Source organism: Aythya fuligula, chromosome 2 (assembly GCF_009819795.1).
Source record: "Aythya fuligula isolate bAytFul2 chromosome 2, bAytFul2.pri, whole genome shotgun sequence".
Lineage (NCBI taxonomy): Eukaryota > Metazoa > Chordata > Aves > Anseriformes > Anatidae > Aythya > Aythya fuligula.
The window spans coordinates 83835263-83848653 of record NC_045560.1 but is presented as its reverse complement, the minus strand read 5'-3'; the positions used below and the strand labels follow the sequence as shown (position 1 = coordinate 83848653).

Below are 13391 nucleotides of genomic sequence, written 5' to 3'. Positions count from 1 at the left end.
AATCCCAATTTGCATCTTTAACCACTGCTGATCAAGGCCCACTGTAAACTTTTCATTTCAAAATTCCTTTACATTGCTGCATTTACTCCATTCAAAGTTGCATTCCGAAGTAAATGGAATTTCCTCTTTGAAAAGGCTGCAAAATTTAGCTTATATTGCTGGCATACTGCTGCTCAGCAGAACTGGGAGCACTGTGGGGCTGAGCTTTCCCAAGAAGCCTGTGATACCAAGGAAATAAATCAATACCATGTGCACAGAACTCCATTTTCCAAAGAAGTTTAAAATGATAGAGAAATGAGCTCATAAATAGTTTATTTTAAAATGGTTCTGGAAACTTTCGTGCACTTCATTATCCTTCAGGCTATATTGAAATTGTCAACACAAGCGTGACGGGCTACCTTCACTATTTTGAATGCATCAGCTGTCACCTACCAGCTCTATCATTCCTCTGCCATCCATTCCATTTTTAATTGTACAGAAGCAATATAAATAATACTCTGAAATACATTTTAGAAAGATTGATGCATAGATTGCTTTCCTGAATTTTTCCCTGTAATTATTTTTCTGAACAAAAAAGCACTCTACCAGTTCTTCCCTTCACCTTTCCAAAAACACTTTTTTTTTTTTTTTTTTTCCTTTTTAGCAGTGGAAATGCAGCAGTTTTCCTCATAATGGATTCTTGAAAAGCAGTTCAGAAGCTGATGACTCCAGTTCTATGCATAGTGTTAATTTAAAAAAAAAACAAAAACAACAAAACAACAAAACACAAAACACTTCACTAAAAACTAAGTCATGACATAAAAGCAAAATCTATGCCAAAACCTTATTTTCTTTTAAAATGGTAGAAGAAAAAGATGTAAGTTCAGTAACAGACTGATCTTTATGTCAATGAATATGTAACAGGACAGGAATAAGGCCTCTGCATTCCCATTTCAAATTATTCTGAAAAGCTGTTAGCTGTATTATTATGAGGCAAGTCTAGCCTAGTAATAAACCTGCTGGGGATTAGAAACTATTAGGCTCACTTTCACTGTACCCATGTGCACAACTGATATGATTACAAGCATATAGGGGGTGATAAACAGAGCCCTCAAGGAAAGTATTTCCACCTAGCTGACTCCAAAACCAAATCAGCAAGCACCAATAATTGGAAAGGAAAATGTGGAGAGGAATTCAGCGTGCATTTTGAGAACCAGCTCTTGAGTTGCCCTGTGAAACTCTGTCACATGCATGCAGTCATCAACAGCTCCTACACTGTTATACCCTGGCAGGGCAGCCAAACGTGAATGCAGTGCTACTCTCCTCTCAAACTTTGCCTCCCTCTAGATGACACAACTCAGTGCAACATGCTATAAATTGATTAAAAGAAGAGCATTGTTACCGTTCTGACTTCAAGAAGTGCATAAGGAGTGGAGGCTTGCCCACCGACAGCACGAGGACATTTCACTTAGGATGCCCCTCTGTGGAAAAGCAGCCCCTTTCTTCCTACACGGCATGAAGAAACTGCTCTGAATTTTCAGTTATCAGGCCCAAAAACCGGACCCACACAAAATAAGTTATAGATAATCACACATCCTTTAGAAGAAAGCCTTTATGCAGCACTTTGTTTGGCTGGGGGGGGGGAGAAGGTTGTGGTGCGTAAATAGTGCAGAGGCTGAGACATAACAGATGGGTGCTGGAGACATGCCACAGAAAATGCAGTGGCTGACAGGATCTGTTATCCCTTAGTGGCTGCAGATAAAACCTTTACAGTTTAGGATAAAGTTTCATTAAAATAAATGTAGCTGCTGACAAAAAAAAAAAGAAATAAAAAAAAATACAGCCACTAGAGAAGACTAAGTGTATGACAATGAAGGTGTCACCCCACAGAGAGGATTTTGTGAATTTAAAATAATTTATATATACATGGCTGCAGAAGGCTTGCCTAAACGGAGATTTTACAATTTGGATACCCACAACAAACTTCATTCTCCATTACGATGTGAAAAGGCACAGGAGGAATTAAACCCCTTTTCCCACTTTTTCCTGAAAGATCAGATGTCTAAACAGCTAACGAATCCTCTATGCGCCAATTTGCGTGCTGTCAGAGTTTTACAAGAGATTTGGCAACTACTCTGATGTAGAAAACTGTCAAGTCGTCCCTATTAGAAGCTACTGGAAGAAATCAAAGAACCACACAGAATACTCAAATGGGCACGAAAAGGGTAACCCCTCACAAAGGCCAACTTATTGTAGGGAAGGAAAAAAAGCATCCATTTTATGCCCCTTTAAGACCATAATCTTAAGTACTGCGATATAAACAACTATGTGGTTACAGGATAATGTCACAGAACAAGAAGCAGCTTTTATTCATGAAACGTTTGACAAGAATTATGACTAAAATAGTTTAAACATTGTATTCTTTCATCTACAATGAACTTCATTAACAGGAAAGTATCAGTTGCAAGTAGGCCGAGATATTTTGACTCTCAGGATAACACCAGTAAGTGGATAATTAACTGGGCACTCAAGTTTCACAAATATTAAGCTGAAAGTATTGACCTGGAAAGGGGATAGCAGTCATACAATTGAGCCAGTATGAAACTAACGACTCCAAAGAAATGTAAAAACCTGTAGGTTGCTCCTCTTGGCCCAAATGAGTATTTTCTCCCTCTTGCAATGAGATAATCACTGGACATGGGGCTGTTACACAGTTAAATTGAACCTTAGGAGGTTTGGTCAGAGCAGAACCCCACACTGCCAAATTGTGGAAATAACCTTGTTGGTTTTAGGAGGCACATAAAAGTCCTGGACAGAAATCATACTGGTGTTTCCGTAAAGACATTGCAAACTGCAAACACTACGTTAGCTGGCATTGCTTTGAAAAAAGTTATGGAGCCTGAGTGTTTCAAAGGACAATGAAAGTACATAAAAAAACAGCTAAACAGGCCATTTAGTTTCTGAGTATTTCCAAGATTCAAAGGGAGTCAAGAACTTTTTATCCTAGTAAAAAGAGCTGGAACAGACACAGACAAGGCTGACTGATCAGCACAGTTTCTCCAAGAGAAGAGCAACACAATCCTGACCAACATGTAGGTAAGGGCCTCATTGACTGAGAAACTATCTTGTACCTGTGTTGTTGGCATCCATTCCTCTCACTTGCACTTACAGAAACCCAATCACTTTCCTTTAGCCACATCAACTATCATGGACAAACTTTCAGACTTACATTCAAGACACTCCAATTCTGATAGGTATTAAGGAAAAACATAGCACCAAACAGCATAAAGAAAAAAAGCCAGTCCTCATCTCCAAAAACGTAATATATGACATACGTTATGTCCTGGTAGGGAACAAAAGGGTAATCAAGCTAACTTGAAATTACTGTTAAAAAGTTGAAAGCTAAATTAAAATACTTTATTTTTCAACTTACTTAAAAGTCCCTATATTGTGTCCCTGTGCGTATGTTTGTACATAGAATCACAGAACCACTGAGGTTGGAAAAGACCTCTAAGGCCATCTAGCCCAACCTTTAACCTCCTACTGACAAGTCCACCACTAAACCATGCTGCTAAGTTCTGCTTCTACACACTTCTTGAAGACCAACAAGGATAGTGACTCAACAACTTCCCCGGGCAGCCTATCCCAACGCCACGCAATCCATTCGGTAAAAGAAACTTATCCTAATATCCAACCGAAACCTCCCCTTGTGCAACTTGAGGCCATTTTTCCTCACTACTTGGTGCTTGGGAGAAGAGCATGATCCCCGTACAGCTTTTGCACGTTTCCTGAAGAGACTTTGTTTTGTTTTAGTCTGCAACAGAATTTGCACAGCACCTCCTTCCTCCACAAGTGCCTTCTGCCTCCATAGTTTACCTTTAGTATAATCAGGAAATCTAGACATCCCCTTCTGTGCTCCTCTGGAGTAGAAAAACTTTCAATTTCCTTCCAGGTCTTCTGCTACCCAGTTCCCTCTACTCTGTTGCATGATAAACATGACTCCCTTTCCCAGATTATTAGAGGTGGAAGGCAAGCTAAACAGCAAATGATCCCGCTGATGCTGCAGTGGCTTAAAAACAAACAAACAAACAAGAAAAAAAAGAGTAAAAAACAAATATTTCAGAGTAAGTCTAGAGACTGGGAGTTTCCCTGGCAACAATGGCTGCAGGATTTCTATGGGATCAGTGGTGGCTCTTGGTTCCTAGGAAACCACTAGCTTAATGCTAAGACTTGTGATGCATCTCTGAACTTGACTCATTCAATGAGATCCTAGAGTGGGGCAGTAGAAATGGGGTAAAGGGGAAGATTTAAGTGAATGTGATGGAGATCACCACAGGAACAGCAGTACAACAGGGAAGGAAAGGCTAGGAGCAGGGCCTCACATTAGGCTCTGACCTTCAGTGAGCTGGCAGAGATTGGCCTTAATCTACATACAGAACAGGTTGTTAGAGTCAGGCCCTTAATTTGTAACAGCTGTAAGATTTTATGAGAGACCAAGAGATGGTCCTGATCATTCTTTCCATATATCATTTTTAGCTAACCTCTACACTAGAAACGAGCAAACATTTTGGTTGTATTCTCTTATGTCATAGAGAGTGAAGGATTTCTCTATTTTGTACAACTGCTACAAAATCTGTTGGCTTTTGTTTCCTGCTTATATAATAGCTGTACAACATCACACTGCGGTCCAGCTTCAGAAACTAACAACCTCTGCACAGCAATTTGTGTGTCAGAAAATGATTTTCAGTTTTTATTTTTATCTTTTGGAGAAAATTTCAGAACATGTGTTTTGATTTTAGCAAGCTTCTTGAAAATTTTGCCCATTTATCTTCTCCACCTAATGCATTTCCCTCCCTCCCATCACATTTCCCATCAAAGAAAGATCAAGATTACCCTTTGAACTTCAAAGCACCTTACAAATTTAACTTACTCTGAACATCCCTGTACAGAAGAAGATCATTATTATCCATTTGGCTGATGAGATGTCCAAGAGCTACTACTGAGAAGCTTATGTGGTTTATTCTTGCCAGGAGATTGTAACAGCTTACATGAGCCCAGTAAAACCTGAAAGCATGGTTCTTCCCCGTGTTTTTAACGTCTGGTTGGAAAATATACTTGCAACATTTTCTGGCTGTTACAGTCTGTCATCACAGAAAGGCACCACACGGATTTTGCATCTGTCAAAGTTTGCAAATGAGCCACAGGATACTGAGCAAAATGCGTGGCAAACAAAGGCAGAAACTGCTTTGAGACATAGATTCACCATTAGAAGCTGTGATGCCACTCAAGAACCAAAAATGGACTATGGACAGTATGAGAATGAGGTACACTGTCCACCTGCTTCTTTCTGTATCAATTAAGATATTAAAACATGACAGATTAGGAAAGAAACTGGAAAAGCTATTTGTTGCTGTTCATCAATTGGCAGACACATTACTGAGGGGAAAAAAATGGCTCAAAAGGAGAAGACCTTGGTCTTTGTTTTCCCATTGTTTTTTTCCTCCGAACTTATCAACTCTACAAGGAGCTCCTGACACTGTCCTCCTGAATGCCCTGTATCATTGATAAGTACATAAGTGGTCTTTCACTTCTATCCCTCCAGCACAAAGTAAACAAATTACTTTCTGTTGGAGGTTGAAGATTGTAAGAGCTAAACTTTCAAATCAAACAAGAACTAAGACATCATCTCTATCTCAAAATTATACCTTGTATAGCATGTAAGTACCCTACCAAATAAAATGGCTACGTATAACCTCTTCTCTGATGATGGTTAGGAACTCTAAGCACTTCAGGACACACTCATTACTCAAACTACATGGATCAGCAATATCCACGTTACTGTGATACATAAATTGTGATGTTCTGTGATTACAGTATGGCAGGTTTGCTAGTGATGAGATCAGATCTCATTTTAAACAATAGGATGATAGGATGGCAACAAAACGGAGTAGCCTCCTGCACAGTCAATAATTGGTACTAGCCATATAGAATAGTAAGTGGATACTAGTGCTTCATGGGCTAAAAACACAGACACTTTATTTTTGTAGAGTACACTCTACTTTTATAGAGTACACTTTTTTTTTTTCCTCTCCTAAGGATTTCCAAGAGAAACAGAGAAAGGAGGTTGCTAAAAAGTATGGGCCAAACTCAACTGAAAAACAAAACAAAACAAACAAACACACACACACACAAAACAGCTGCAGATGATGCTTCCACGCACACCAAATCACATATTGTGCACTGGGGAATGACTCCACCTCTGTCCAGTGATTCCCCAGTCATTTTGAAACTACCCTCATGTAAGCAGGGGAAAGAGAAACTGTTGGCATACAGAGGAATGTTTTTTACAAGTTCTGGGTGCTACTCCTCCACTTCACCACAAGTTGACCCACACTGGATTACTTAGCACCTTGTTAATTGTGCTATGCCTAAGCTGGAACTAAATATTTTTAATGCAAGTCTTCTCCAGCCAAGGTTTCCAGCCAAATCAGTCTACTGAAATTCCAAGTTAACAGACGATAAAATAATCGGTGAACCCCACCTCAACTAGTTTAAATAAGTAGGCTTCATCCTTATTTACTGAAAGCACAAAGGGGAAAGATCTCTGCTTAGTTTCCAGCTCTTCCACCTTTTCTCAAAGCCATTTTGCAGACTAATTAAAAATTCATGCCATTTATACAGAAAAGATCTGTATGAAGAATTGCAATTCACTCTGGACTTGCTAGTCTTGAATTGTGTATTTTTGTCCTGTTTAGACTCTTAGATTTTATTTTCTCTTTAGGGTCATTTTTTCATACTCGGAGGAATATACACGAAATCCTGAGAGACTGTACCATTTTCACGCAGGGAAAATTAACCAGATGTTTCTTTTCTGAAGGAAAGATATACTTAACCACAGCATTACAAAACAGTCACTCTCAAAAAGCATCTGCTTGGTTCTGCCAATACAAGTCTTGGTCCATACAAATTTTCTGTACAACATTCTTAGCAGGGTGTTAGCAGGACCACAGAAGCTGAAGCATTGTGTTTCTGGAACTGAGTCTATGTTGCCAAACATACACATGCTCAGATCCACAAGAAATGTTTCCCATGGCTTCCCCACTACCACCACCTTTGGAGAACTTTCCCTTCCACTTTACTCCTAATTTCAGAGGAGGGCAAGAGAGACCTTTGAAAACTATTTAGTGAAAAGGAGATTTGCCTATTGCATATATAGAATAGGAGAGGTACATCTGCAATCCCTGTTTTGTCTCATTCTCACCAGGAATACACCTTCAGTCTTCTACCTCTCGGGTATGAGAGAGATGTCCTGGTACCCCAGCTCCACCCCACCTCTCAATACAGGCACACACACTCTATCTCCCCAAACTGTTTTAATGTAATTAATTCAGTATCAGAGATATCGATGTGATAGTTTGGTGGTAAAGGCTTGAGCCTGGAATGGGGTAGATCCACCCTTGCTTGGATAAATAACTACTGCAAGCTGCATTCCACCAGGAAGGACAGACACCCACCAACACCCTGTTGGACTTTGACAGCCCAAGTGCTATTTTGTGATCATAACAGAACCATTAAGGTTGGAAAAGACCTCCAAGATCATCTGGTCCAACCACTCCCCCTACCACCAATGTCACCCACTAAACCACATCCCTAAACACCACATCCAACCTTTCCTTGAACACCCCCGGGGACAGTGATCACAGCAAGGCCTTCTCCCTCTGCCCAAGTCTGTTTCTGTGTGTGACAACCCTTCCTGAAGGAGCTACCAGATAAATTCTCACAAAGATGCCCAAGCTCCCACACGTGCGGGTTTACACTTTTCTTACCTTGTTACACTGCTCTACTGCCTGGCTGCTATTCAGGTTTACAGCAGACTAACACCATTAACACTGAGACAATCCTTGGAACAAAGCAAGATTAAATACATGGTAAAGACTCCTGCAGAAACATTTACCCTTTAACAGGCCACGTTCCAAACTGTGTGTGCTGATCTCATAGGCACTTTTACTGGAACACAAAAGTTAACTAGAGTTTATTTTACTTCTACCACTTATACAGAAAAGAAAGCTTTCTAGCTTGCATTTTGGAAACAGCACATTTTTGGGAAAAAAAGAAAACTGAAAAAGAAAAATATACCAACAAGATAAGTTTTGAAATTTACAGTCCATACAGAATGTTCTGATCTAATTTATTTCCTTTCATAAGTGGAAAGAAAGCCAATTTTAAAGTTTAGAAAATAGGCAGCCAGCACCTCTATTTTCTGCTTAGAAGGAAAATTACAGCCAGCAGAGGTAACGGAATGGGATGTGGGCTCTGAATGCACAGAATGAAGCAGAAACGTCTCTGGGCATTACAGCTCAATCATGCAATACCTGGAAAGCTCCGTTACTTTGTTGACCTATGCCCAGACAGTTCTAAAGCAAGAGCTGCTGAGAAGAAGTTGGATTTAACTTTTTTTTTTTTTTTTTTTTTTACTTCTGCAGTTGCAACATGATTTCACTGCTACTGTTGGTATTAGCTTTCCTTTCTTTTTCCCTAAAAACAAAAAATGCAATCATTGTTGCAGTCTGCACTTCGCAGCTGCGTTCACCAAATGAGACCATTTCTCCTGAAGAAAAAGTTTTAAGGGCTCTGAAATACATATCTTGGGAAAGAGGATCCCATGAAGGAATATTGTTAAGTGTAGATCAATATAATGCAAATGAACATCTGAACACTGAAATTCATTTTGATAGCCTTCACAGAGCATTTTTCACAAAATTCCTGTAACCCAGCATCTTGCCTCTGAGGGGAAAAAAATATTTGTGTATATATGAGTGTAAATAAAATAGGTAAGAATAAAGAATAAAGAAGAGTCACAAAACAGTGAAAGACACATGTCAACTCAACCCATCAAAACAGACACATGGAGTTCAAAACCAAAACTACTGCTACTACAAAATGTCATTGGTATATACTTAGCTGAAATATAAGAAAATTATGTGTTTTTCACCTCTTATGAAGCTGGTATGATTCATCAGGAATGGTACATACGCATGGTTTTGTAATAATTCAAAAACTCAGAAATTAAGCAATTTAATTTACACATATTTTTGAGTAGAAATTGGAAGGTACATAGACTGACAATTGCATACTAACATTTGAATTTCTAGGGCTCCCCAGCTGCCCTAAATTCTAGGGATGGACAAACCTTAAATAATTTGTTGGTACTAAGGGACAGATTGATCCTTCTTAAATGAATGTAGGGCAGAAAATACAGCAAGCATATATTTCCAATACTTTAAAATACTCACACCTTCTCTCATTCACAGTTTAATAAGAAACAAAAGCAAGACAATAGTTAGAAAATGTTATGCTCTCACCCACTCTCTATGCCACATTTCATATAGGAAATGATGGCATGAAACAGTTTATATCACATCTCTACTGCATATTTCCGTTCCTTTTTTGACCTGAAGTAAATATACAAGGATGCTCTGAAGAATCAACCTGTACATTGTCTTTGATATTTGACTTCTCTTTTTCCATACACATAAGTTTTATTTCTGACAGGTGGTAAGAAAAGAGGGCTCATTTCCTTTTTAAATAAGACAAATCATCAGACTCTCTGCCAGTATAGATGCATGTAATCTTCACTACGTCAGTTCATACCAGCTAACAGTCTGCCTAACTTAAAAATTATCCACGACCACAAACCTGATAAATATTCTGATACTTTCTGGAAAGTTTTTTCCTAAAGTTTAAGTTAATGAATATTACACTGTATTTTATGACAGTTGGATGATGGAGAACAGATGTTGAGCTAAAATTTCATTCGCCAAATGTCAGCTCAGAACATGTATGTAAAACGACAGTATTAGTAATCCAAACTACACAGTGAAAACAATGGAAAAAATTGTCAATTACTTCAGTGCCTGCCAACCATTTTTCTTGGACTTCAGATGGAAATCCCAGCTGAACTGAAGTCTAGAAAACAACGTTCAGTTTTAGAAACCATAATTGCTTGTTAAGATAAGTATATTCTCTTCTGGGCATTTTTTTTTTTTTTAAATCCTAAACTGACTGACATACAGCAAATGCTGTTCAAAAAACTGCAGTTAATATGCTTTTGTCTTGCACTTTGCTCTGACAGTGAATGCTTGTTTGGACAGGTAGGCTTCGTGTCTGAAAATTATGCTTGCTACTCTCATCAACAACTAAACAAGACCTTTTTAAAAGGAACAAACCAACCAACCAACCACAAAGGCAGCAACAGCTCTGTAAAGAAGCTCAAGATTTATCATTTTCTCAAGTCCATCTACCAGCCAACATGTTTCTTGTTTCTTTCTGCCTGAAGATGTAAGTGATAACATTTTGAACAATACAGTGAAACTTGCCACAGCTACTGAAAGTTGTTCTTATATTTGAGACATTCTCATTTTCCTTATTAAAACCACTACCTATAATTGTATCTCTTAAGTGCTACTATATAAAGTTCTGTCCTTAAATTTTTTTCAAGCATCTGGAAAGTCATCTGTCCCCTCCTTTCCGTGCTTGTCATTTATCCAAGATTTTGTACTCTATCCACAGAAATCAACATTAACAGTCTTCTGACCACTTTTATTTCTTTTCTGCACACTTGCCAATTTTTTACAATCTTTCCAATCTTTGAAATATCAGCAACTGCTTTGGCCCACAACTAGTTTCACAAAGCAGCTTGCCTAGGTGGACTATAGCTTCTGGGTACTAAGATACAACATCAGCAGTAATATTACTGACAGTGCTTTGTAAGAATTATTCTGCACTTACAAGCAGGGCAGCAAAATTAAGTGATGGACACCATGCACAATCTCATTCATTTGATCCATAGAGTAACACAAACCTCTTTTGTAGAAATGATTGTGAAAAATCCCAATTCATTTAATTGTGATCATAACAAAAGGGTATTTAATGACTCCAAGATTTTATCAAATTCAATTTATACCTCGATGTCTACTTGCTGCTACTTTACCTACAGAAATCAATACTCATGAACGCACAAATGGTCACAATACAAGAAAGAATGTAAAAAGCTGCCAAATGAAAAATCTGCAGGAGAAAATCTTCTTTTACGAGCACATTTCATAGACAGTAACTGACTATCAGTTTCAAAGTGATAGCAAAGCAATTAAACAGAGGTGACCTTTTATTTTAAATAGACATAATATCTAGCACCTGTAGAGATACTGCAAATATGTCTTTCTTGTCTATTTGGAATAGTGCCTTCAGTAACATCATGCATTTCTTAAGAACATTTCATATGGATTACAGTAATTTTTCCTCTGGTTTAGTGCACTCCTAAAACAATTTTCTTTAAGTTTGAAAATGAGACATTCACAAAGCAAAGCTTTTTCTCTTTCATGAGCTTTTATTTTCTGGAACACAAATGTATTGCAACATCTAGGTTTCAGAAAAAGACCACTTCTCTCTGGTTACCAATGCTTGTTCTGAGGCAAGGGGAAAATGGGGAGGAATTGGGTTCATATTTTTTCAAATTTCTGGAGGAATATCAAAAGCTAATGAAAAATGTTGAAGATGGAAGTTTTCTCAAGAAGTTGAACTCTGTAGTAGCTGCGGATGTCATGAGATGTGATACTTTTGATGTGCCTTAATATTTATCTACTCTGGGGTTTTGGGGGAGGGAGAGAGAACTTCTATGATGCTAAACGTGTAGAGAGATCAGTTTGTGGATACTGGATTCTTAATGCAGCAAGAGAAGCCTTTATAAATTGTTAAACACCTCTACCATTTTTGCTGGAGCAAATTTTTGGGTTCTCTTGTCATGTATTACATATAACAATAAATAAATACTTCACACCATCTGCCACAGGGAAAAAACCCACAAAACTAAACTTGTATAAATTAACATTTATGATGGGCTTAAACTTCAGTTACCAAAAATACCTGTTCTCTTTTCCATCTGAAAATTAAAGAAAATCACCAAGTGCATCAAGGATCGTAGTCAGCGTTTTCATTACTGTTACCATGGAATTCAAAGAATTTGACAGAAAACTCTCTACAACCTGTCCACCTGTGTGCCTGCTTGGCATATGCCAACTATAAAACTACAGAAGAGACTATAAAGTTTCTTCTTGCACCTTCCCTAGGCACATGAATGTATCTCAATGAACATGCACATACATTCTGCTACCACTCACTAGCATTAGAAGCCTGCACAAGACACAGGGTGAAGCACAAACCTGACCACTGGCTGTTTCACATCACTCAGCCTCATTGCCTAGTACCAGAATATCCTTTTATGAAGCTTTTAGGAATACTAACAGCAGAAAAACCAACAACTGTAACAACTGCTGCCCAAGGAGTGACTTAAAACTTCAATCCAAAATGGTCAGTCAAAACAGTCATACCACTGCTTTCATTTTCAGAAAAAAATAAAAATAAAATACTTCTCAGAAGACTTCGAGGAGCACCAGTACTTGAAAGCAGGCTAAATATACATATCCAAGACAACACCTATCACTTCGTTTCAAAGAAGAGCTCATGAGAGCCTTCCAAGGCAAAGCATTAGAACAGCACTGGTATAGAAACAAAATTTTATACTTACGATCAGTTTTCGGGTTGTGGCGTTTTTTGTTCTCGTTGTATTTTTGGTGGTGATATTCAGTAGCGGAAAGACACAAAGCAAACTGCAATTTCAAACCTCTGCACAAACAAGAAATAGTAGACAATTAAGGTTTCACCCACCTGGGATCTTTCTGAATGCTATCAATGGAAGGTGACCTAGCCAAGGTCCCCTCAGGTGGGATGGCTGGCCCAGATTTGCTGTATGGTGATTCAACAGAAGGACAATACTGCAGCTGTCGGTAGGGGTCTGCGTAATTGGAGGCTGGGCCTGCAGCATAGCTGGCCCTCTGGAAGGTCGCGGTTGCGTTCTGTGTGCCGTGTTGACTGCCTGTGCGCTGTAAGGGTACGGAGTCGACACCAGGGGAAGATGGGGCTACGACAGGAAAGTAGGGACAAAGTAAAAAATTGAGGACCTGTTCACAGAAATGGTTAACCAGGTCTAGGCAGAGGAAAAAAAACACACACATATAAAACAGGGGTTCAAAAAGAATGAGAAAAAAAAAAAAAAAAAAACAACAAACAAACAAAGAACATTGTCATTTCCAAAACCATTGAAGTAAATAACTGTCAAATGAATTTCTAAAAGACATGCCACTCCTGCACTAGAAGGACTCTAACATCAGCTAAACAGACCGTAACAGTGCTTTTCACTTGGGGTTTTACTTGCACTAACCTGGAACAGAACAAGTGCAGAAAAGCATGGGACTAGTCAAACTAGGATTTACAAACACCACCAAGTGAGGCTCTTTTAGTCCTTCGAGAGGTGGATGGAAGCAGAAGGAACATCAAATCAGGCTCAGGAGGCCAAA

At 38.7% G+C, this 13391-nt stretch overlaps 1 protein-coding gene across 7 annotated transcripts in view; it reads right to left on the bottom strand.

The window, feature by feature from the left end:
• The window catches only part of CTNND2 (catenin delta 2), a 641797-nt gene that overhangs the window by 221538 nt on the left and 406868 nt on the right, over positions 1–13391 (bottom strand). For all 7 annotated transcript variants that reach the window (XM_032182073.1, XM_032182078.1, XM_032182072.1 and 4 more), the window contains one exon: positions 12703–12955. In XM_032182073.1, coding sequence (XP_032037964.1) covers positions 12703–12955 — 253 coding nt within the window. The remainder of the gene's footprint in view (positions 1–12702; positions 12956–13391) is intronic.